Here is a 26465-nt window from a genome sequence, read left to right on the forward strand (position 1 = left end):
CTCCCACACTGAAAACACTGGGATGATCAAATTATTTGAACATTACCTAATAAGACTAATTCAGGACAGACAATTAGTTATTCTAAACTTTTCTAGCAGTCCTTCACAAACAGGGAACAGTCTGTCTATCCTCTCCATCTGTCAGCTACTGCTGGCTCTTCCTCCTCCTCTTCCTCACACACTGTTGAGTTTGTCCTGGTGGATCATCAGGGGTGCAAAGCCTCACAGATGATGTGCAGCAGTGGGTCCCTCAGTCTGTCCTCACTCTGGACACTTGCAGTTGTCACGCATGGAAATCAAATGTGTGAGAAGCTGCAGGATTCAAACACAAGTGTAACTTATAAATACATGTTCATACTTTTATTCCACAATCAGAGAGAAAGAAACAGAGAGAGAGTGCAGGACAGACAGACAGGTGACAGTCTCAGGTGTGTACACTGTTACACAACAGCACAAGAGAAGGAGGATTTAGTGTTTGTGTTATTATTATCGAACGGCATATATTTTAAAGTAAAGGCTAAAACAAAGTAAATGCTGAAAGTACAAACATCGCTAATGTCACATAACTTTGCCGACATGTAGCCAACAGTAATGTTTTAATGTTATTCATTATTAAACATTTGCACATAAATAAGTGACTAGGGATGGGTATCGTTTAGGTTTTATCCGATACCGGTGCCAAACCGGTACTTTTGAAACTGTGCCGGTGCTCAAACCGGTGCTTAAAGAATGGAGAACACAAAATTGGTCCAAAACCTCTCATGTTCAGCTGTTTTTTGTAAAAATATAACAATGTTAGCCTTTTCTGCAGCTATGGGGCATATATGGTATCACTCTTGGCTGGAAGCAGTGCTTAAACAATGGAAAAAACACAAACTTTGTCCAAAAACCTCTCATGTTTAACTGTTTTCCACTTTTTCTTTGGTCATTTTAGCCTTTTTAGCCAGGGTGAAGGGAGTATCTGCCATCAAACAAGAAGACAGCCGCATGTAGCTATGATGATGTTTGCTAGTTCACCTTACATGCATTAATGTAATAACGTGGTTAGCCTACTCAACGTAAATTAGCTACTCACGCAGAGAAGAACGGCTGCTGCCACCATTATCCGTCATCATTTCTGCTACACTGGCAGGGCTAGGGGCCAGGACTCTCCTCTTCGTGTTTTTGGGGGATGTTGCATAACAGGCAACCCACCCGCAGTAGATGTGCTCGGTGTGAGGTCTCGCAGCAAGCTATCAAATACGGCGCATTTCTGGGCTTTTAAAAAATACGCTATGCGTCGCCAGGTGTTTCATCGGATTCGAGGTGTTACCTCCTTTGACAGTATCACAGTATCAGCTTAAAGCACTTGTTGCTGCTGAGTTTGCATATTTTGCTATGAAGTACAGCCAGACTTTTGACCGCTTCGCCTTGGGCATTTTTAATCTGTAGCTCTGCTCTAACAGAACGTACGTACCTGGCCCCGCCTACTATCCTCGGAAACGTAAAATGATTGGCTAGAATCTAAAGTGTATCACAGCTCAGGGAAAAAAAGCACCGAAATAAAGCACCGAAATGTGCGCTGCTTTTCAGTCTGGTTACTACCGTTTATGTCGGAACCGGTGCCATCATGGCACCGGACACCGGTACCCATCCCTATAAGTGACATAATATTCAGAACTTACTTTTGAAAGTTTACTCTTTGGCCGCTCTGCTTCCACTTCTTTGAAGTGTGTCCCAGTCCCAGTGCACTTGTTAGTATGTTTTGGTTCGTGCAACTGGTCCGTCCGGTTATTGTCTCCCCAGAAACATTTCCGTTGTGTTGTGTGTGCTTTTGCAGCATTTTTCTCTTTGCAAGTGTTTTTCTTTTTGCAGCATTTTTCTTTTTGCAAGTGTTTTTCTTTTTGCAGCATTTTTCTTTTTGCAGCATTTTTCTTTTTGCAAGTGTTTTTCTTTTTGCAGCATTTTCCCTTTTGCAAGTGTTTTCTGAAGTTGCAGTCCGTTTGGCCTCTCAGGGCCACCGTAGCTTTCTCTTAAACCGGGCTTCCTGCATCATGCCGCACCTGTCGTGTAACTTCTGCAAAAAATGATCCCTATGAAGGCCCCCTACTGCAATTAGACACATATCAGATGCTCTTAAAGATAAAAAGGTGATTAAAAATCTGTAAAGAATCTAAAAATATAACAGAAAAATTGCAAACAGTTGCAAATAAGACAAGAAATTAATGCTGCAGAAAATCGTTAATCTGGTGATTTAGCGTACAGGGTGGTAAAATACATTTTTTAATTCCAGTTAATTATTTTATGGCTGAGTTGCTCCCAGTGCTGCTTTATTTCTGACAGCTGCACATTAGAGCTCTGAAACTTTAAACTGAATACATTTAAACATTAAAGGTTAACATCCCAGAACCTAATAAAGGACGCCTTGAAATTACTTTAGTTTGTTGGCAGATCAAAGTGAAATTAATTTTTTGATTGAACTGATATTCTTGGTGTGTGTTCTGTGTTCCAGTAGCTGCAGTTCCATCAGTGTGAAAGAGGATTAGCAGCAGATTAGAATCAAGTATAACATTTAAACATTTTCTGTATTAATGCATGTACATCCTTGTGTCATTGTGACACACACTTCATTCAGTGGTTTTAGTCAGGTAGGGCTTAACAACTTGGACATATAAAACCTATTCCCTCAGCAGAAAATCTATATTGCACTTAAAACTTTCAATAATAGGCTCAGTGAAAACACGGCGCTCACAGTCAATTTTAAACAACCAATTCCTGACTCCCAGCCAGGTTATGTGTTCAGCATAAGTTACCGTGGTGGTTTAGCCATGTTTAGGAAAAAAACGTTTCTTACCATGAGGAATGTATTTTAATAGCCTCTTGGATTATTAGTGAGGCTCCGATCTGAATTTTTGTGGATGCACCCGCACAAACTTCAGTAAAACTTTTAATCAACATCATTTTCTGTTTGATCCTGACTGATCCCGTCTCAGTTTTATGGGTAATTTATCTTAAGTTACTCATGAAGTGTTTTTGTCACTTTATGCTGTTGTTAGTGTGTCAGAAGCTTTGAGAGAAGACTTCTGGCAACAGCTGGAAGCAACCAGATGAATTTACCTTCTGTGAACATTTCATCTGTAATCTGACCCGTCACAGACTTTTATCTGCATAGGTGCTCTACAGTCAACTTGTACTTTCTGTAAATATTTCAGTCTGTTTTAGATGTAGAATTACAGAACGAAGTAAAATCTCAGAATATACAAAAGATGTTTAGTGATTTTGAAGAAGTTCTTGTCACAACTAAAGAAAAGTGGGATTGGCATCTACAGGAACTGCAGCTTTTGCTAGTTCTGTATCGGCTTCATTTTTCAGTTCCAGAAATCGCCCCTTGGTGTAACAGCATGTCATACTGAAAGTAATACATACCGTATTTTCTGCACTATAAGGTACACTTAAAATCCTTTAATTTTCTCAAAAATCGACAGTGCACCTTATAATCCAGTGCGCCTTATGTATGAATTCTGGTTGTGCTCACTGACCTCGAACCGATTTGATGTGCTACACGGCGCTCAAAACTCTTTAAAAAATGTTTTAGTACGACTTTGGTACGCTACGAAGTCGCACCACTTGATGGATTGTTGGAGCATTACGGCTGCCGTAGTCAGGAGCCTCGTGGAGTAATCTGGGTCCTAAACTCTGTCTAGTTCAGGTCCCAAAGTCAAACAAACACTGAGAGTTAAAAACTGTCTAAGTGTCACGGCTGGGGGAGGGAGCCGTGTGGTGTGGAGGAAAAGGAGGACCCAAAATGCAGCAAACTGATGATACGAATGACGTTTTATTTACAGGGTGGTAGTGGCAAAAACAGGCAATGAAGCACGAGTAATTACAAACGGAAACCTAAACTGGGAGAAACTAAAGAGCAAACCTGAAATCTTACAAAACGGAGAGCGGAGCAGAGAGACGCAGACCAAGGACCAGGATACCAAGAAACACAGACGAGCCGACAACGAACACAGACCGACACCCACTATATATACACACACACACACACACACACAAGGTAATCGGGTAATCGCACACAGGAGGGAAGAACAGCTGATCTGAATACACATGATGACTGGAGGACACAAGCTGAACACAATGACAACAGACACAGACTTTCAGAACAAAACAGGAAATCTAGAACCCGAACCGGACACAAGGGGGGAGGACACAGAATAACTAGAACAGAGGGAAATAATCACAAAACACAAAACGCTGGGTCAACGACCCAGGACCATGACACTAAGTTCTTTCATCTTTAATAAAATGATGAGCGTTGCTGCTTAACCAGGTGAAACAATTAAGTTTAACATCCAGGCATCCATGAAAACAGAATTTATTACATTTAACCGAGTTAGAAGTTAGCAGGAAGTTAGCTCGCTAGCTTCCACCTAAACATGATATACTGTAGCATGTTCTGACTGAGAGATTTCTGAAAGAATTCAAAAGTACAGCTCTGCTATCACTTCCAACATAAATGAAGTAAGTAAAGTAAGTAAAGTTTATTTATTAAGCGCTTTTCATAGACAGGTAGTCACAAAGCGCTGCACACAGAGATTAAAATAAACGAAGACAGAAAACTAAACAGCAGTGACGTTTGTAGGGTTACGGAAGTTGGGCTAGCTGGTATATAATGATGTGCTGCGTGGTGGCTAGCGACACAGCTATGTTAGCATAATGCTAATTTTTTTCCCACTCGATAAAAGTTAACGTGTGGGTTCCCGATGGTTAGGGACAAATGCAGTCGCATGGTAGGATGCTGTAAACGGACCAAACTTCAGTCAGGAGAACAACTGAGATCATCCATTCACAATAGAAGGTTAGTCATTAATATACTGCAACAACATGGGAATAGAGCAGCTGTGAGAGAATTCAACATTAATGAATCAATGGTACAGAAGTGGAGGAAGCAAAAGAATGAGTTGAGTAAAGTTTGACTTATCTGACTGTTTTGTTTCACTTAATGCGCCTTATAATCCCGTGTGCCTTATGTATGAAAAATATGGGAGTTGTCACAACGCCGACTTAAAAAGTAGCCAGCGTGCTCTTTTCTTACAAAAACCTGGCCAGATGCAGTCAAATGACCAAACAAGGAGTGCATGACTGAAAGGGGCTTAAGTCAGATAATACTTTTGATACGGTGCTGACATAGGTGTTTAATGCTGGGCTCCTACTCCCTCATGTCTCGATCTGTGTAGAAGAGACGGCTCCCGTCTGTGTCGACCCAACAAACCGGCAGGGTCACTGGAAAAAGTAAAACCGGAAAAAATCTCATAAGTGGCATTCTGCTGTTTGGTTCTTAATTCGTATGACAAAGCCGAACACACGACAAGTGATTTAAAGACTGATATGAATGCTGTAGTGTACCAAAAAAAGGAGAAATCTCATTTCAGTTGGAATATAAATCTTCTCACTGAGTCACTGCAAATGCATTACAGGAAATGATTTGGCAGATATACTGTGGTCATTTTATTCTAAGAGCCTCTCAATTTGTTAACTTATTATGCCTTTAAAAGAAGTCTGAGTGCTCTCACCTACTTCCCTGCACACACATCAGCGTCCACTTAAAGACAGACACACGCCACTACACGCAAATTAGCATATGCATGCACACAAACAGCCGCAGACACATCAATTATGCCGTGCGCAGACACAAAAGCACACACTCACGCTCCGCATGCACACACTCCACAGCAGCTAATTAGTCTTTGTCTCCATGATTTTGTCTATTATTGCTAATGTCGGTGCCTGGGGCCTTGTTCTGCGAGCTCAGCAACTTCCTCACCGCATCAAACCCCCAGAGTTTCCAGGGAGAGGAAAAACATAAAAATATTATCTGTTGTGCTGCAAACAATATGAGTCACAGGAGCTACAATAAGGCGGCTGAGGGAATAATTGTCGAGGTGCTACGGGGGAAGGCAGAATTCCAATAATTTTACAGGGGAAAAAAATATCGTTCACAGATTTAAAAATAAGGTATATTCATTCATTAGTCCCTAAATTCTGTCTTGTGTTTTTTTTTGCCACTAACAGTCCTGAACCCAGTAATAAACTGAATGTAGATACAAGAGGAGTCCTCAGTCATCGTGGGATTAGTTTCAGTATCACTCACTTAATTTTTAAAGGTAGCAAAAAGCCCCACATGAGGGCTTCAGGACACTTGCACTTGGTCTGTGTCTTTGGAGCAAAATTAACAGTGCCAGGACGAGCTACACTGAGACTCGCATACCATGAGTAACTCACGTATAGCACAGATACAACACAGAACAAAGTAAAAACATAGCATTCAGTGCCTCTGCATAAGTAAACAAATAATCTCACTTCTTTTCTGTCTCTGTGTGTGTGCGTGTATGTGCGTATGTGTGTGTGCATGCGTGTTCAGTAGCTCTCTGAACAGGAAGCAGTCCCGACGGCACGATGAGAAGCTGCTCCCGCCGCTCCTGTCCCCTCTGTCCGATGATCCGCCTCGCAAACGGCCCTGCGACAGCAGCTCCTCTCTCAGCCAGGAGGCCAGCGCCGCTGGGATGCTGCCCTGCGCCGCCTCCGCTGCTTCCACCTCCTCTTCCTCACACAGACACCGGAGAGGTGAAGGAAAAACATCAGCGCATGTGAGAAATGGCAGTGTAAGTGCTTGTATATATATATATATACAGTCCTGTGGACACAGACCTGGTGGTCAGCTTTTAATGATGAACACCGATGTGTCATAGTAGATTATGATGATGCTATATCTAAGGAAGACTGTAGGAAAGGGTGACCACATCTCATTCCTGCTCAATACAGCTGCTATCGGTAAATAGCAAAGTTTAAATCTGTCAGTGTGAATCAGATGCCAGTGCTCAAGTTTAAGTAGGTGGTCACTGAAAGCCACACAATATAAACTTAATTAAGACTGTTGGAAGCATATACTTCAAAAACCTCTCTACTACAGGAAATGGATTCCCATGGCGAGAAGCCCTGTGGAGACGGTTACCATACCAACGGTCATTCAGACTCGGAGGTTTGGTCGGAACCCCTGATGGACCCCGCAGAACCCCGCAGGCCCAAACTCTCATTCAGTGACACGTAAGTAAAAGCACACACCACGATGTGCACTTACAAACATTTGATTGTTTATACAGTTGGATACATATTTTTTTATTTTTTTAACATATTTTGTGTCATTTTAGCTGTTTTACAAAAAATATCCAAATTATAGTTTCTGATGAATATGAGCATAAAGTTTAGACTTTGACTGCTTCACTGAGTGAGTGGGTTAAATGCAGAGAGGAATTTCCCCATGCCAAATCACAACAACAGTCGCCTCAAGGTGCTTTATATTGTATGGTAGATCCTACAATAATACATACAGAGAAAAACCCAACAATCACATGACCCCCTATGAGCAAGCACTTTGGCGACAGTGGGAAGGAAAAACTCCCTTTTAACAGGAAGAAACCTCCGGCAGAACCAGGCTCAGGGAGGGGCGGGGCCATCTGCTGTGACCGGTTGGGGTGAGAGAAGGAAGACAGGATAAAGACATGCTGTGGAAGAGAGACAGAGATTAATAAAAGTATGATTCAGTGCAGAGAGGTCTGTTAACACTGATTCCATGATCAGATGAGGAACAGGCTGTCTCCAAAAACAAAACTAATCCGTCTCAGAAATACCGGGAATACTAGGAGTGTTAAAATCAGGACGCACTGTGTTGTAGGTTCCGATAAAAAAAGATAACGCACTCATGAGCTTGACGATATAAAAAGTGGACTGTGTGATTACAGGATTCTTTATATTGTAAAGAAAACAACACACATCCAAATGAAGAACGCTGCCTAGGAGGTAGGAGTGAGTAATATTATTCAAGTCTGTAATAAAGCAGAGACTTCACAAAAGCAAATACAGAGGGTTCATTACAAGGTGCAAACCATTCATAAGCCTCAGCAATAGAAAAGATAGATTGGACTGTGGAGGCAGTATGAGACATGAGCATGGCTCCAAATGGTACTGGGCCATGAGTGTTTGTGTTGATGAAGTGACAGAACACAGAAGCAGGCAGGTAAAGTTTTATTTTCAGCTCAGATTCTGCCAAATGAGGCAGTGCTGACTAGATGGTGCTAAGCAGGACAAATGAGCAATAACCTGCCAGATACCAGCAACAAAGCAACCCAGTTTTAGAGTGTAAAGAAAGGCGAAGTTCAGTCCAGAAAAACAAAAACAACAGTTGAAGACAGCCGTAGTAAAAGCCAGACAAACCATTATTAAAGGAGGAAATACACTCTTTGGTGAGGACCATGGATTCTAGACATCAGGTTTCTTGCAAAGGTTTCTCAACAAAGCAAGGAGAACAAAGAAACATATTAAGTGTTTAAACTTAAACACCCCCAACTGCATCTATTACAACAGTATGATTTCATTGTAGTGAACTGGCCAGCCTCCAGTCCAGATATATCATCAACTGAAAACATCTGACACATCATGAAATGGCAAAAAGATCCAGGACTGTTGAACAGCAGGAAACTTATAACAGATAAGAATGGGATCACGAGGCGACAGCTGTTATTACATGTTTATAACAATTTTGTATTTAAACTGAAAGGCATTATAAAACTCCATAGGCCTAACTGTAAGTTATTGCTAGATCGTGTTAGCTGCTGTGCAGTTCTTAGCTGTGCTACTGGGGAAGTTCATGCCTGCATGCCAGAGGCAGCAGTTGCAGTCCTGCTCTCTGGTTCTCACGGCCTTGATGTCTCAGAAACACATTGAGGGAATTTCTTCCACTTTGGCCCAAACCTTCAGTTGCACCTATTAGTATTTCATGTTCAAGGGTTAAGGTCATAGTGACCTCACAAAAAAAAATACTGGCAATAAATCAGGAGCGCTTTTCTGATCACTAATCAATGCCATAACTCAGGAACAGGAGGGGACATTGTGTTCTTTTTACACATTTACTTGCTGGTAAGCTGGTAAGTTTGTGATGATTGTATAAAAAGTTCATGAAGTTTCTGATCATTTTTTCATGTGTATTTTGTTTACCGTCATGGCTACGACCGAGTGTCCTGTCACAATCAACTTTATCGGCCACGCATAACTGCTCTTCATAGCTCTTTACAGAATATCTTCAGTCCTTGCTGCTCAACCCTGATTTGGTTCTCTGGTCGTGCGACCCTCTGTTGTAACAAAACTTGCCTTATTTACTACAACTTCAGCTAAAGGCTAGACACTCGCCTGTTAGTGTATGTGGATGGGGAAAGCTGTAGCAGCCTTATCATTTGTCCAGATGTGTGTTAACATTGAAAGATGATACATCATCTTGGATATTTGTCCCAAAAGGCTTCTGCATTATTCATGAAACAACATGTCTTGTTGTTATACTAAGGTTACACTAAGCCTGAGGTATGTATACCTAAGTAGATGACTGTGTGTAGCTCACTGCAAGCTACTTGTAGTCCGTGATTATGCAAATCTGTCTCAGTGATGCAGGGTGTTGTTTTCAGGTTTTGTTAAACAACATGTCAGCGCACACATGCTCTTTATGGTCTGTATTATTTGTCACCATTATGTTTGCAGGGTCCACAGTGCTGACTTCTACATGCAGGAGGCCAAGAGACTGAAGCACAAGGCTGATGCTTTGGTAAGATGTTGCGTGACCCAGTTCAGGTAGACGCACACCTTCAGCCCTCTGTGCTAACGACACGAGGCAGACAGACAGTGAAAGCAGAAACACACAATGTTAACATCTACAGTCTAGACTGCAATTATGTGTGCACTGTAAGTCTCAGTAGAATGAAAATCTATTTGGTACCAAGGACCGTACTGTATAATTTGTGTTATTTATTGCACCATTTGTCTCTAAGGGGACATTGCATTCAAGGACTGATGATGTCTGCAAGATTATAGAATATCAAAAGAATTATCGGACCCCCCCACCCACCCCCCACACACAAACAATGAAATGAGATTTATTTAACTTGGTATTTATCTTATGTTTACGAGTTGTTTCCTCAGATTTATCTAGGGATTTGCATCTTAGTGGGAGATTATTCAAAGAGGCTGCCGTGTTTCTGCCACAATGCCGTCAAGCCGTTGCTTATTCTACCGCTTATTCACATTTCCTTCCCCTCTCTCTCTGTTACATCTCCTTTCATTTCACATTTGTTTCCTGTTTTCTTTCCTTTCCTGTCCTCTGTCTGCAGATGGACAAATTTGGGAAAGCAGTGAACTACGCAGACGGCGCTCTGTCTTTCATAGAGTGTGGAAATGCTATGGAGCGAGATCCACTAGAGGCCAAATCACCATATACAATGTACTCTGAGACTGTGGAACTAATCAGGTAGGGATGGACAGAAAAACATCAATAAACGCTCTCTAGTTTCTTAACAGGTTAGTAGAACAGAATTGATCAGTGATTTTATTTTGAAAAGCTTCATTCAAAGCAGTGTAGCACCTGGTGAAACCCTGTGATTGGGAGAAAAGCGAGGACTGTTTGAGAAAAAATGTTACTAGTTTTTCACGTGTTTCAGTCAGAGTGATTATTTTCTTTGTCCCATGATTGCCAAGAGTAAGGAGAACAATTCTGAAACAAAAGTTACATATTCTGACACAATAGAGTAAGAGTAGGGTTAGGGTCATCACCAGCTTTGACCTCACAGCATTATTATATAAAGAGGGGATGTTAAATATAAGGCTTGGGGGCTAGAATTGGCCCAGCAAAGACTCCAAAATGATTTTGACATCCCTGATGTAAAGCCACTGATGTGATAGGTGCTGAACGTAACTATAATTATATAATATAATTATAACGTAAACCATACCACAGCAGCTGTATGTTCTTATAAACTCTAACCTTAGATTTGACTATAGCTAGAGTTTATGACTATAAACTCTAAAAAATGTGGACTATAGGCTCGGTCTACTCTGAGGTACCTCGATTCACGGATACGTGATTTGTGAGTATATTGAAGGTGGTGTATCGTCACCTTTTTGTCTGTCAAAAAGTCCAACATTTTTAAATAAAAACATCCACAGACGTATTATCTGTTGCCTTGCAGGATCTCTGCAGGTTTTCATCTTTGGAGAGCTGCTGAGTGTAACTATAGGAGAGCAAACTGAGAATAACTGATGACTGCTAAGTCTGAAGGTTGACTTGTTGTGAGGAGGATTGTGTAGTGGGACAGAGTCTTTTAACTCAAGTGCTCAGGTTCAAGATCTGCTTGCCTGCACTCATCTATTCTGCTGTAGGGTCCTTGAGCAAAACACAGACTTTTTAGCAGTTGCAGTCACTCTGACCTCTGAACTCCCTGAGAGAAGGAAAGGACGGAGTTTCCCTTCAGGGATCAATGAACTCTCATTCATGATGGCTGAATTTGATTCTGACTGATAAAGTGTTGTGCTGAACAGAGAGGGCTGGCCAAAAGGAGCATTGTATCACCCACAGCGTTAGAGAAAGTTAACTTTGTTTTGCCTACAAACAATTCAGAGCGTTTCAGTTGGCTGCTGGTAAACTGGAAGAATTGATCACTAAGTGAAGAGCAGCACTTGGGTATATATGCATCTGCTTTTTGTAAAATTCAGAGTTCTGTTTTGACAATCGATGAGTAATGAGCATCTCTCCACTGCAGGTATGCCATGAGGTTGAAGAACTTCACCAGCCATTTAGCCACCATCCCTGAGAAGAAACTCGCCGTGTTGTGGTACGATACACTTTCACTGTCTGTGCGTGTGTGTGTGTGTAATGAATCATGTAAAGTATGTCTGCTGTCTAAAATAAATATATTTAGAAAAATGTTTTAAAAAATTACAGTTACCTGAAAAAGTATATACCGTATTTTTCAGACCATAAGGCACATTAAGCGAAACTAAACAGTATCAAAGCACCGTATCAAAAATATTATCTGACCTTTCCCCTTTCAGTCATGCACTCCTTGTTTGGTCATTTGACTGCATCTGGCCATGTTTTTGTAAGAAAAGAGCACGCTGGCTACTTTTTAAGTCGGCGTTGTGACAACTACCGTATTTTTCAGACCATAAGATGCACCGGATTATAAGGCGCACTGTTGTTTTTTGAGAAGATTTAAGGATTTTAAGTGCGCCTATAGTGCAGAAAATACGGTACACTCAAAAAAATTAAGGGGACTGCACAATCAGTCTCATGTTAATCTCGATCACGTTCTATTGGTCAGTACTTGACCAATAGAAAGCAAAAAGTAAAAGAAAATCAAGCGCTCCCCAAATCACTGCATGATGGCGTGCCAATCACAGCTGTTCCCTGCAACACACAGCTTGGTGTTTTTTTTTTTTAGATGTACTTATACTTTATTTGTCTGCAACAACGGTTTAACAAAGAGGAATGTCGCATATGCAAAAAGGTATTCAGTAGCAAGAATGTGTTACATCATGGACGTGAAAGTACTGTAATATTTACGTGACAATAAAAAAATATGGTGTCACTAAAATGAACAAACAATTGAGATTTAAATGATAACATTTTGGTGGACAGGCAGGAGTTTTTGTGGATTATGATGTTTGCAGACGACACTGATTTGTACGGAGAGTAGTGATCTACTGATCTTGCTGTGAGGCATCAGTGCTAGCTACTGCACCACATGTCACATGTATTTTCTAGGGGTGCAACGATACTCGTATGGATATTGAACCGTTCGGTACAGTGCTTTCGGTTTGGTACGCATATGTATCGAACAATACAAAATTTTTAATTTATTTTATCAACTTTCCTTCTGACGATGCTCAGTGGATCTGCGTTCGACTACTCCGCCTAGGCTGCACTGTCGAGCGCAGATCCACTGAGTGCAGCACAAGCTAGCAAGACGGAAGCTAAGCTCCTTGCAACATGGCAAATTGAACCTCCCCCACCCTCATTCAGATCTGGCCTTTGGAACTATTTTGGTTTTCATGTGACGTATGACCCTGAAGGTAAGCGCATCATGGACAAAAGTAAAACAGTATGTTGGATGTGCCACGCAATGCTCAATTACATGGGTGGGAACTACTGTGTTAGCGCAGTTTGCTCATTAACGTGTTTACGCCGTCCAGCCCCATGCTCGTTAACTGAGATTTGCCGCGTTGTGGCGTTAACGTCATTTCAGATTAATGCTGACAGCACTAGTGGGAACAAAATGAATATTACTGCACGTTTACTCCGACATCATCGTAGTGCAAAGACAAGTGGAAGCAGACAACAAGCATGCATGCTACAAACTTTACCCGAGTCATTTAGACAGCCGTTAGCACATGATTCTCCTTATGGGGACCTGATATGTTTAATATGCTGCTGAGAATAAAGCCCAGAAGAAGCGTAGTATAGCTTTTATTTTGGAAAGAGACATTTCTCTGTAATAAACTCTCTTTTCCAAAGATGAGTGATTTCTCGATCAGATAGATTTATTATTTTATCCCTTTGTTGTTTCAGCAACATTAAATTTAAAAACTGTACTTTTGAGTTAAAATATATATTTATAATTTTAATAAATGACAAATTAAAAAAGCATGAACATTTTTTTTGTATCAAAAAAATATCGAACCGTGACACCAAAGTATCGAACCGAACGGTGAATTTTGTGTATCGTTGCACCCCTAGTATTTTCATGACAAATAAAATAAGATGTGGTATTTGACACATCCTACCACATTACACTAAATGTGTTCAGATTTGTTAGCCATGAGGCCCAGTGAATGTGGAAGCTTGATTTCCCCCCCAAAAATAGTGTTTTTTGCTGTGTTTTTTTGTATTTTTGTGACTGTGTGAGCTTCCCGTGACGCACAGCCGCTGTTTTGTTTTTTTCTCCATTCACAGTATTATATAGTTCCCACATTCCTTATTTCATTGAAGTTCTTCCTAATCCACAAGGATTTGAGGGGCACGTTTGAAGTCCGGGTGCATTCTGTGCGGATGACTTGAAAATAATATTGAGGATAGATCTTTAAAGGGAATTTGTACAGAGGACTCATCTGCCTTCTAATGCTTTTGTTTCCATAGTAACCGCTGTCTGTCTCTGCTATATCTGAGGATGTTCCATCTGAAGAAAGACCACGCTGTCAAGTACTCGCGGTCGCTCATGGAGTACTTCAAGGTAACACACACGCGCACACATACTTGGACACAGACTCCATTTCCCTCTTTGCTCGCTCTCTCTCTCTCTCTCTCTCTTTCTCTCTCTCTGTGGAAAACACACAAAGCCAATTACAATCCCTCAAATACATTTCATATTCATTTTCATGGTGCCTGTGCATTAATTTTGCATGGCGTTATTAAATTCCATTCTTTTTCTTTGATATTAATGTATTAATTAGCTCCATCAATCATCACCGTGGATTGTTAGGGTTTAATGTGCTTGTTTTGATTAATTATGTTTAGTTTAATTAATTACTGAGGATGTCATTATCACAGTGCTGCATTTGCAGTGATGGGATTGGATTTCTGGGAAGCGACCGACTGGGGGGTTTATCTGTGCATGTGTGCGCAGTCTGTGTACATTCAGTAAGTGTTGACATAAAGTTGGAGCAGTTCATTTTAAAAAGGAAATGCTACACAACAACAGTCTAACCGTTTCTGTAATACACTTATCTGCATGACACATTCATTTAGCATTTTCAAAATTCACTAACGTTACAACCTATTGTCCAGAAGTTCAGCAGAGGCTCACATCGTTTTAGCATTGCTTTTGCCGGACTGAAGGGTTTTATTACAAAATACCTTTTACATGATTAGAAAATGTGATTTGATCTGATTAATTGCCTCAAACTGTCACGGTTCTGTGTCCGTTGGACCCAGTATTTTGAGTTTATTATGTTTTGGTTTATTTTTGCATTATGGATTGTTGTCTGATGTTCTGGTGCTTTGTTTATTATTATCATTATAGATCTGTTTCTGTTTCAGTTCTTAGGTTTTGGGTTCTCATGTGTGTTGCAAGAGCGGCACGGTGGTTAGCACTGTTGCCGCACAGCAAGAAGGTCCTGAGTTCAATTCCACCATCAGGCCGGGGTCTTTCTGTGTGGAGTTTGCATGTTCTCCCCGTGTTTGCGTGGGTTCTCTCCGGGTACTCCGGCTTCCTCCCACCGTCCAAAGACATGCAACTTGTGGGGATAGGTTAATTGGATAATCCAAATTGCCACTAGGTGTGAATGTGAGTGTGAATGGTTGTCTGTCCCTATGTGTTAGCCCTGCGACAGACTGGCGACCTGTCCAGGGTGTACCCTGTCTCTTGCCCTATGACAGCTGGGATAGGCTCCAGCGCCCCCCGCGACCCTGAAAAGGATAAGCGGAAGCGAATGGATGGATGGATGGATGTGTGTTGCAGTTTCTGTTCAGTGTCTAGTCTGTCTCTCAGTGTCATGTCTGCATCTGGTTTAGTAATTCTTGTTTCCTGTCTTATTGTGAAAGTCTTTGTCTTATGTTAGTGTGTGCAGCTTAGCTCCCCCGTCTCGTTAGCCCTGATCTCCCCCAGCTGTGTCTCCCTTCTGTTGTCCATTCCCTCATTACTACCCTGTGTATTTAAGCCCTGTGTTTTCCCATGCTCGGTGTCGCGTCGTACCATCAGATTATGCCTGTGTGTTTCTGTTCTCCATATTCCATGTTCACTTCATGTTTTGCTTTCGTACCAGCAATAAAGCTGAGGTCTTTGAGTTTCAAGTTAGTGTCTGAGTCCTGCGTTTGGATCCTCCTCTCTGCACACAGAGCCCTAACACAAACTTAATTCATTTAAGTCTAATACTTCAGTCTGGCAGCCTGTCATCTATCAAACTGAAGATTTTTATTCTTAATAAATAAATTATTTTTCTTGATCCATCGTCCTTCATCCATGAACTGAAAAGTTGACAAAAACAAAACTATATTGGATGCATAAAGTTAAAAATATATATATATTTGCTGGATTATTTACTAAAGTAAGAAGAATGCAATATATAAGGTTTGTGTATTTTTAGTGCTAGTACGTGCTCATCCTGTTTGTGCTGTTAGCAAACTGATACAGCTACATACATTAACAACCCACCTTTCTGTGTGGAGTTTGTATGTTCTCCCCATGTTTGCATGGGTTCTACCCGGGTACTTCCTATCACAGTCCAAAGACATGCAGTTAGCGGGGTCAGGTTAATTCATGACTCTAAATTGCCCAAAGGTGTGAATGTGAGTGCGAATGGATAGAAAAATGTAAATGGATTAAGACAACATGTCAGTCAGTTAGGTTCAAGGTTCTTTATTTGTCACATGCATAGTTATACAAGTATAACACACAGTGAAATGCTCCTCGACATGTGCAAAAATTGGGGGGGGGGGGGGGGGGTGTAGAGGAAGAACATATATATATACACATGTGTGTGTGTATATATATATATATATATATATATATATATATATATATACACACACACACACTGGTTATTGTATGAAAAAATAAGTATGATCTTATACTGATCAGCCACACACTGTTCACCCTGTAGTGTATAATAAAACATTGATATGCAAACTTCTGCTTGATTGAATACAAAGCCACACATATTAACAGTTATTTATCTGATATTAAGCTTTTGATATTATCTCAATGTAACTATAAATGTAATGTAAACATACTATAAATAAATAAACATAAATAAAATATAAATAAACATCACAATGTAGAGCTATCAAAAATGGGTATATTGAGTATTTGCTACATTTGATCTTCCTGTAACAAACTTAAAGTGATACAATGTTTAAAGTGTTACAGGTGCGTAAATGCTACAAATGGATCATTTTCGTATTGTGTTACAAATGTAACATTTAGCGATGTTATGTGGCTGCTAGGGGCAGTTGGCATCATTTTATCTAATATAGTTAAGAGCAATGAGCGGGCTAAGCTGTGCCACAGTACCGGGTCTAGCAGCTCAACTCCTGACTGTGTAGGAGGAGACTGCAGGCAAACTATTTGACTATTTTTTTGCATTATAGTCAAATGAACAGATTTCTGTTGGGATCCATGTCTAAATGAATTGTGAGTAAAAAGTACATAATCCCCATGAAACCAGATTTTTTTTTTTTTTTTTTTTTTTACACTCACCTTTGTGTGAATTAAATAAACAGGATATTGTGCAATAATTACTGAGCTGTAGGGGTTCTAGTTAACCTCCTAGGACCTGGCGTCCATATATGTGGACATCACATTTTGGGTTGTCTAGACCAAAATACTAAATTTTGCTCTACGAGAGCCTGATATCCACTTACGAGGACATTATACTACCTCTGTTTTATCACAATTTAAAACAAATATCCTCATATGTGGATCTCATTTTTCTTAGAAACAAAAATTGGGTAAAAAAGAAATCTGGTGATTCTTTGTTTTTGCATTCATCGGATTCCAATCAGCCCAAATATCAAAGAGAAATTAAAAATTCATGCCATGGAAGAGTTCAGGTCTTAGGAGGTTAAGCTGTACTGTTATTGTAGTACACAGAGACAAATGTGTTGTTTTTCTAATCCATGTTATCATTTTTCATTCTTCATGTCATACTTTTTTGCTGTATGCAAAATGGCATTTTATTCTAACAGTGGAGGAACGTTTACTTAAAGTGCACTTCAGCACAAGTTTGTTTTTCCAGTCTATTCCTAATCACACAGCTGTGGCTACTCATTAGTTTACAATTAAAGATTTACATTTAAAAACTTGGAGTACAGATCTTCTAAGTTTATTTGCATAAAGAGGTCAAGTTGTTAACTATTTCACAAAAAAACTAAATATTGTTATTTTTTTCTTCACGATCCTTTTATTTTTCTGTGAAACCAACTAATTTGAATTCTTAAAATTCACCAGCATTTTCCTCGTATTATTAATAGTGCAGTGTTTTGGAGGTAGGACTGCACCTGTAATTTGTTTTGTTGTATTTACTGGAATGAATGAGCTGACTCCTTCCTCTACAGCTGGAGAGCTGTAAACAACACTGTTTAATGTCAAAGGAGCTTGCAAAGAAAAGCGTCTGGACTTCTTTAAGTTACTTGAAGACGTTTCACCTCTCCGATTAGAGGATCATCAGGGGGTCCTTTTGTCCCTCTGTGGAGGGATACTCCCACTAGGTTTATATCTGGGGCTCTCCACCATTTGACCTTAGAACTGAAGAAGCTTCTCGGACGAGAGGTGAAACGTCTTCAAGTAACTTAAAGAAGTCCAGACGCTTTTCTTTGCAAGCTCCTTTGACTACGATGACCTGGATGACTGAGAACCTTCACAGACATACAACACTGTTTAATACATTTCTGTTTTTGTTATTCAGAATTCAGCCAAGAGTTCCCACCAAGCACCCTCTCCCTGGAGGACCAATGGAAAGTGAGTATACACACACAGACACACACACACATGCAGTACACCCCCTCCCCCCGCGCACCTTGATAATTGAAAATTTATAATTCACCGGAGCTCTGCTGCAGAATACCGTGTCGACCCTGACAGCCACTTGCTCAAACAAACCTTCAGGAAGCAAATAAAGGGACTGATTTGTTGTAGATGTGAGAAGGAGAAGACTGGAAGGGCTGCTGGGTGTTGGGTGAGAAGGAGTGATGGAGGGAGTGATGATGGATGGAGGAGGAGAGGCGTGGAGGAGCTGCAGATGTGAAGCTAATGAGTTTGGACAGCTATGACGCTGCACAGAAGCAGGACTGGGCTCAGTGTGTGTCTGTGTGAGTGGGGGGGGCACTGAATCAGGCACAAGTTGTGGGTCAGCAATGGTAAAGGCCACATCACAGACATTACATCATGTCAGGAGCACACACACACACACACGCGCACACACACACACACACACACACAGAGCTGTGCAGGACAGGGAGCAGTTTGCACTAATGTATCCACGTCAAAGCTCTCTGTCACCATTTCTATAGTTTGCTGTAATGCCAATAACAAAACACTGTTAATCTAATTTCCTACACGGTCAATGTAATGAGTTGTTACTCTTTACATTGACCATGAGTCACATGGGGGTAAAGAACCCACCTCCTTCGAGCATGCTAACAGCTCCACATGAAGAAAAAAGAAAAGATGACGTCTCTCTATTTATGCTCACCCTCATATTTAAAACAAATAAAATACTGATATGATGTTGATAATACCGGTGCTACATTAAAACGGAAAAACAGAAGAGGGGGGGGCACAGGACACAAAGAGAGATTTGAACAGTAACATTGTGACAAGAAAATCTTTGTAGCTGGGAATGATTTCCAGACTGGGAAAAACAAATCCTTAAAAATTATGCTGATGTCTGGCTTTTGATATTTACATAGACAAAGTCCAAAGTCAGAATTCAAAACATGAACACACAGTATAAAAACAATTCTGAGAGCACAATAATTAACCTCGTTCTGACCACATTTGTATGTTGTATTTTTTTGTGTTTATTTTCTTTGGTGGATGTTTTAACAACCACGTACAGTTCGGTCCCACAGACAATCCTGATGTGACCAAAGTGCAGATGTTTTATAAACGTTTTGCACTGTTTTAGGAATTAAAGACATTTTTCTAATAAGTCCCACATTTTCAGAGGCTGAAAGTAAAAGGCTGCTCTATTAGATCGAGCTGTCCAGTTTTTAAGCCTCTAAAATCAGGGATTGTTTATCCTTATCCAGGGTCACAGTTGAGTTAGCATCTATCCTAGCTGTTATAAGATGTTAGGCAGGGACAGCCTGGACAGGTTGAGTATATCACAGTAACTCCTAAACAGTTTATGCAAAATCCTTGTAAAACAAGGTGTTTTACAAGGATTTAAGTCTGCACTTAAATCCATCGTGGTGGATAAGTACAAAAATCCTGCTTTAACCTTCGTTTAGCTCCTTGCATCCGTCCCCTTATATGTACGCGTCTGTCTCTCGTAAGCAAACATGTCTGTGTGCTGAGGTCGGATATTTGATATGGATTTCTGTGTGTCTTGTTTTACTTACTCAGGAGGTCCATCAGCATCTTTCAGCTGATTGTTTTGGATGTGAGGCCACACTTAAAAAATGATTTGGTTCGGTCTCATCTGTTGCTGTTTTTGCCGTTCCAGCTGTAAACACACAACATTGGCAAACCACGGATAAAAAGTCAGACTTTCGCTTAGAGTCGTTGATGACAGAGCTAAAGGGAGAAAGAATTTTAGACCTACATTCATCTGGTCACCAGCAGCACAGCTGCAAATCAATTTTAATGCTGCTCTGCGGGCAGTGGAACAAGCTATAAACACCACACTGACAACACATGGCCAGAAAAACATAATAAGAGCAGCTTTAAAAATCACACTGACAGTATTGTTGCAGATAGTTTCCTTCTTATTCCCTTCTGCCTTCTGTAATGTGACAATATTTGACTTTTCTTGCAAAACCTAGAGACGGTTTAAAAGATGGAAGTAGTTCCGGTCCAACAAGCGAAGTGCTTTTAATCTAATGTCCAGCAGGGGGCGCCTCCCCTGGTTACAAAAAGAAGACATCGTTGAGTTTAGTAAACACTTTCCTGATTTGGCTCATTCACTGGTTTCCAGTATTATAGTTAAGCTACTTTCAGCTGGTCCCTTTTCACACCACAGCAGGAAGCTCCACACCACATCCACTTCCTAAGACAACCCCAAAGAGGATTTGTGTGTCCTGCTGGAATCAAACCAGCAACCTTTTCCTTATCAAACAAATGTGCTAACCACTTCCTGGTATAATAGAATAAAAATGTATTAAGTAATTGTATAATTTCATTTTTAAAACTGTGGTCTTTATTAGAGTCTGAAGGCTGGATTATCCAGCATGTGTCTGTTAGTCGTGCCAATGGGCGCTCGCTGTCCTGGCTTTCAAAGTCAAACTCTCACTCATCACAGCTGGTTTTAAAGCAGCAAGAAGGCGAGGGGGAAAATCTCCAGCTCAAGCCTTCAAAACAGGACTTCTCCATGAGAGATGTCATGAGAGATGGAAACATTCATCTTTTATACTGTCTGTAGCAAAACTGCTCGACTGCAACTACAGCATCTATCACATCTAACTTGAGTTAAGATCACAAGCCGGTCACTTGTTGACCGCCTGACATACAAATTATACAAACAGCACAGACATTGTAATAATTATTAAACTGAGGTAAAAACAGTGAAAAGGTCTTTTTTATGGCATACAGGAGCTCCCTGTGATGTCACTGAGACTTATTGCATTTCCATATTTTCAGGGTCAACGGGACTCCGTCTCCTCTGTCGCTTAGCCCTTCTCCAGCCAGCAACGGAGGAGGAGCGGGAGGAGGATCCGGAGGTGCACCGGGGTCATCGGGCAGCGTGGCAATTCCCCAGCGGATTCACCACATGGCTGCCAGTCACGTTAACATCACAAACAACATCCTGCGGAGCTACGAACACTGGGAGACGTCTGACAGACTGGCCGCTGAGAGCCAAGGTAGGACGGCACAAGAGCGCGTACTGCTGGATGTATTTTCACATGGGCGCCAATATGCTGCTGAATATTTACTGTCACCACCGCAAGTTCATATCTCTAACATCTGGATACATGATGATTAACATGACAGGCATGCAAAGTATGCCATGTACATGTGACTCATACATGTGGTAAAGGAGTCAGTTTGAGTAAAACAGCTTTACTCACGTGTTGAAGATACTGAGAAAGACTGCTGAACACATAAAAACTTTCAACAGGAGTTTTTGTTTTTATTTCTTATTTATTTCTTATTATTTATTTGATCCTCTCTGTGAGCTCTTTGCAGAGGTTTTAGCCATAGACTGTATATCAAAAATGGGTACCAACAGTGAAGCCAGTGTCGGCCAGCAGGGGGCGACTGCATGGTTGTAGGTGTGGTTCTATGAGAACAGCCCCTGCTTCTACTTGGTCTACGACCTCTGTAAAGACTAAATTATGGTTACACAAAGCAGAATATGTTATCAGTCACAACGGTCAATGAAGGATCACAAACAGGCCGGTCAATCTTAAGATTTACAAGTTACTACCATGCTGGAGCGCTGAGTGGAAGTACTCATTTTTCATTTATATCCAACTTACTGTGGAGGTTTTCTTGTTGTATTTTTTAGACTAAAGGCCTTTACACACCGGAAACCTAAAACCTGTCCAAATATTTTGTGTTAAAGTTGTTTTTCGGATTTGGCTATTCTTAATGGAGCCATTCACACCGATTGGTCGAACTTGCAGCATTTATTTTTTTGGACCAAGCTTGATTTTTCAGATTTGATTTTTAGGATGCGAGTAAACAGATCAGACCAATCAGGTCGCTGCGTTTGGTAACAAGTGCACTCGTAGCTCAGAACTTGCACCAGTACTAAATATACAAATAGTAAAATAATACTGTTTTATTCAGACACGCAGCTAGATGCTGCTCCGGGCCAGTCGATTCTTAGAAATGACTTTTCTGTCCCATCAGATCAGCTCAGCTGCCCCACTGATATCCTGAAATATGAACCAAAGCACTCCTGGATCAAACCATGAAATCCTCCCCCTGCTGCCTTCTCTTGAGAATTAAATGAACCCAAAATCATCTGTTTCTTCCTTTTGTTTTTAGAAATATAAGGACCAGCTCATCATCGCTCGATGTCGACTTCATCTTTTGTTATAGTGTGGGTTTTTTTGGTTTTGGTTTTGAAGACAAAAATACAACGTGTTCGGTGCAATTCTGAATTTCTCCATTTGCAACGACCTTAAGACTAAAAGCTAGTCTACACTGGTGTCCACAAAAAACAACTTGAGCTGATGTTGTAAGCAGCAACCACAGAAAGTGACATTTGGTGATTTAAAGTGTTGACGGGCAAAATAATCCCAAATTAAATTTTCCTCAGCTCACAAACGTGTGTTTGAAGCAACTACCAATTAGAGTGAAGGATACCACTGATTGGCAAATGAGAGAGTGGTTAATATGTTAGGTTACCGTGGCAACCATGGTCTGTAACGTCTACCAGTTACCAACCAACCAGCACCAAACAGATTCGTGATGAGTTGCTTCCTGTGTGGTCGCCCGTATAAACATGAGCTGTATGAAAGTGAATGTTAAAGCTCTTAAAACCTTTGCAGAGAAATGTTCACTAGTCGACTAGTGAAAACAGACGCCAGGCGTGGCTTGTAGGACCAGCAATGAAGAAAGAACGAGCCTGACTTTTGCCCCATGTTGCCCACAGCTCCACTGGAAAAACACCAGCTGTAGTTTGTGTGTTTCATTTAAGCACAGAGGCGCTCTCAGTAACACTGTCTGTCTCCCTCCTTCCCTCCCGTAGATTTCTTCCAGGAGCTGGACTCTGTGATGGAGCCGTTGAGTCAGCAGAGCAGCATGACAGAGCTGGTTCGCTACGTAAGGCAGGGACTGCACTGGCTCCGCATAGAGGCTCACCTGCTGTGAAGACTGGACTAGAGCCAACATTAAGAAAAAGAAGAAATGGGCTGGGAGCTAGAACTCAAGTGAGATGAGACCCAGAACGATGCTTCAGTTCCCACTGGGATCCTTTGAATGTCTTTACACCATGCATGGTAATATAATGGCTTACACCAGGTGGATTAATTGGGCTGAAATCACCTTTAATTAGGAGTGAACAGTAACTAAGTTTGGGAATTTTAGCTGTGAACCACAGAATACAAATGATCATATTAACAATTTGGCTGATGCTGCTTTTTTGGGGGGGAGCAACAGTATACAAGTGATTGTAGCTTTAACTCCTGAAGGGAACGCACATGTTCCCAACCTCATCTCCCAGTTTCACTGAGATGGGTTCATTCTCCAACAGACAAGTGTGAGGCTGAATGTAGGGAAAGAGCCTCAACAGAGGCTCACCTCCACCAGCAGTGGCCCAGAAATGTGTCAATGATTAGGAAAGAATTAAAGCTTTAGGCTGATATTGATCCAAGTGGAAGAGTACCAGTCCAATCTATTAGTTAGGGACCACACTGGTAAAGAGGCTCAGCTACAACCACTAATGGAGGCTAAATTCATTGCACTTCTTTTATTTCACTCCATCTTCAGTCTTTAAAGAGGGATCCTCAACAACCAACCAAAAGCTAGAACCTGCAGTTATTAGTTAGTATAGAGTTACTTTATTACATTTAAAGCCTCAGTCACACTAGAGAAAACAGGACAGCTATCTGTTTGTGACGGGGAGGATCACCTGTTGATCGGTGACTGCACTGAACTTGTTCCACTTACAGTGAGTCGGTGCAATCAGCTGGTTGCCCAGAGATTGAGCAGCACTCAACCTCTGCTTCACCACTTCTAGTTGCAAGGCAGTTGCACAAGTTGACAGGTTGCCTGTCGAGCAGCAACCTGTCTCCAAACAGAGTGCAACTCAGACTGACTGCAGTCGCTCTCAGACAGATTCGATTATTGCAATCAGTCTGCACAGATGAGCACAACTTGACATATTTGCAACAGGGAACTCGGCTCAAATGGTTGTTGCGTTCTGCTTATATTCCTACATCAAAGCAAGACTGCCGAGCCCCCGCATCAGGAGCTACGTGACTTTTGCTGGAGGAATTTCTGAGTTCCTGTTTCCAGTCTATGATCTTCTGCAGTTCATGTCAATTTGTGTGCCTGTAGACGGCAATTTGTGACAGATGGCAACAGATTTGATATTTTCACCGATTTATTGCCATTAATCCATGTATTATCACAAACAGATTGCACATATTTGCCAGCTTGACCCAGTTCACAATCGCAAAGTGACTCCCTGTTTTTCACCATCGTATTCCACCAAAGTAGGAGACTGAGCAGTCGGACACCTGGTCGCCATTTTCAGAGCAACCGTTTCAGAGTTTCCCTAGTGTGACTGTAGTGTGACTGTAGTGTGACGTGATGACATTTCGGTTTAGTAAAAATATCTATTACTCTGGTTTAATTTGGGAGTAAAGAAGTTAAACTGTTACTCTCAACAATGGCAAAATTAACTTATTGGCAGTTCAGGAAGAACCTTTATGCCACATTTAATTTCTGAAAAGTACACAGTGCAGTTGGGTTTTGTGTTTCTCCTCAGTATCACACAGACAGTCTACCCCACTCCCACCCGGCAAAGCCCGAGATTCACACAGTTTAAACAAACGAGCACTAGCAAAAAGGGAATCCTTCCTAATGAGATTTTTGTATTTAAATGAGGATCTTTTGACCAAATAAAATTGCAAACTACATTACAGGTACAATAGGGCAAAGCTTCAAAAATATCTAAAGTCTTGTAGTATAAGTTGAAGTTTCAGTTTTGTGGGCTACCAGAACAAACATCCAGTTTGCTGGACCTACAAATAAGGGCTTTCTTCCATCACATAAAGCATCTGTCTGGTTCTTCTCTTGCTGGTTATGAGCTTTTGTGAAATTCCACTCAGTTCTAGTTCCCATAGTAACCCACCAACTAAGGCGTCAAACACTTACTGGGGGGAAAAAACTACAAGATTCAGTATGATTTGGCTCTAATTAAGCCCCCACCCACATGCAGAGCAAGTAAACAGGGTGAAACTGTCACATCGGCTTTTCTGCCCTGATGTTAGAAACAAAAACTATATCTGTGACTTTGTACAGCACGTAATGAGATCAAATCAACTGCCGGGTGTCTTATAGTCGTTTCCCCACATTTGTTGTGCTGTGTCGTTAGTGTGTATACGTGTACAGCTTATTGTGAAGTCTATTTAAAATCATTACCTGACCGAACAATAACGATGTTTGTGTACAATAATGTACAGACTGTGACTCCTGAAAACAGTGTTTCTTGTGTCTTGTGAATGATTCAATGTGAGCGAATGAGGAAGTGCTGCAGGTAAATGGGGCATCTACGTGTGTGTGCCAGCGCGCAGGCTATAGCTGCATTTACAAAGCGCCAAAGTGATTTTGAAGTCATCGTGGCGCATTAAAAACAAGAGACCACGCTGTTTCTACGTTTTCACGTTCGCCATCAAGACTCCAAATCAGTTTATTATGGTCTTTGTAAATCCAGCACATTAAGCATGAATTTTTAAGTTTTGGATCATTTGACCATCGCTGAATGTGTATGGAAGACAATGCAGATGTGAAATGTAATTTTCACTTTGACAAAAACAAAAAAGGAAAAAAAAAAAAAAGGGAAACTCAAGTGCCTCTATTTGTGTCCGGTGGGAATTGCTCTATTTATTTAAAACAAAGAATGAATCTAAATGATTTTCCATACCATATTGGTATAAATATGAGATTGTTTTTCGTAAAATCAAATGTTTCCATAAGCTTTTTACTGGCGTTTATGAAGACACCAGGGTTTGGCTTTAAAAGAAAAAAAAGAAAAAAGCAAACAAACAAACGTGATAATGTGCCAAATTAGCATCTGTTGCTGTGTTTTCTCTTTTTGATAGTTTGAGCAAGTATAGGTTTGTCTGAAATACCTGAAATTTTTAAGTCATCGCATGCAATAAATGATAGCTTCAGACCAAGAACTACTTGTGTCCATTTTGACAAAAAAAAAGTATATTTCTTGTTACATAAGTCACATGCAGTGTTGCAAAGGTCGACGTCTCATGAAAATACACA

At 40.9% G+C, this 26465-nt stretch overlaps 1 protein-coding gene across 2 annotated transcripts in view; it reads left to right on the forward strand.

The window, feature by feature from the left end:
* The window catches only part of aff2 (AF4/FMR2 family, member 2), a 223691-nt gene extending 197602 nt beyond the window's left edge, over positions 1–26089 (forward strand). For both annotated transcript variants that reach the window (XM_086306075.1, XM_086306083.1), the window contains 9 exons: positions 6404–6644; positions 6953–7086; positions 9568–9631; positions 10194–10330; positions 11619–11690; positions 13994–14087; positions 18259–18311; positions 21153–21373; positions 23212–26089. In XM_086306075.1, the coding sequence (XP_086162201.1) occupies positions 6404–6644; positions 6953–7086; positions 9568–9631; positions 10194–10330; positions 11619–11690; positions 13994–14087; positions 18259–18311; positions 21153–21373; positions 23212–23333 (1138 nt within the window). In that variant the 3' untranslated portion in view covers positions 23334–26089. The remainder of the gene's footprint in view (positions 1–6403; positions 6645–6952; positions 7087–9567; positions 9632–10193; positions 10331–11618; positions 11691–13993; positions 14088–18258; positions 18312–21152; positions 21374–23211) is intronic.
* The last annotated feature ends 376 nt before the right edge of the window (positions 26090–26465 follow it).

The sequence above is a fragment of the Aulonocara sp. 'chitande type north' Nkhata Bay genome, linkage group LG2 (genome assembly GCF_057382095.1).
Source record: "Aulonocara sp. 'chitande type north' Nkhata Bay isolate Kocher_YH1m ecotype deep benthic linkage group LG2, A_spYH_male_GT1.1, whole genome shotgun sequence".
Lineage (NCBI taxonomy): Eukaryota > Metazoa > Chordata > Actinopteri > Cichliformes > Cichlidae > Aulonocara > Aulonocara sp. 'chitande type north' Nkhata Bay.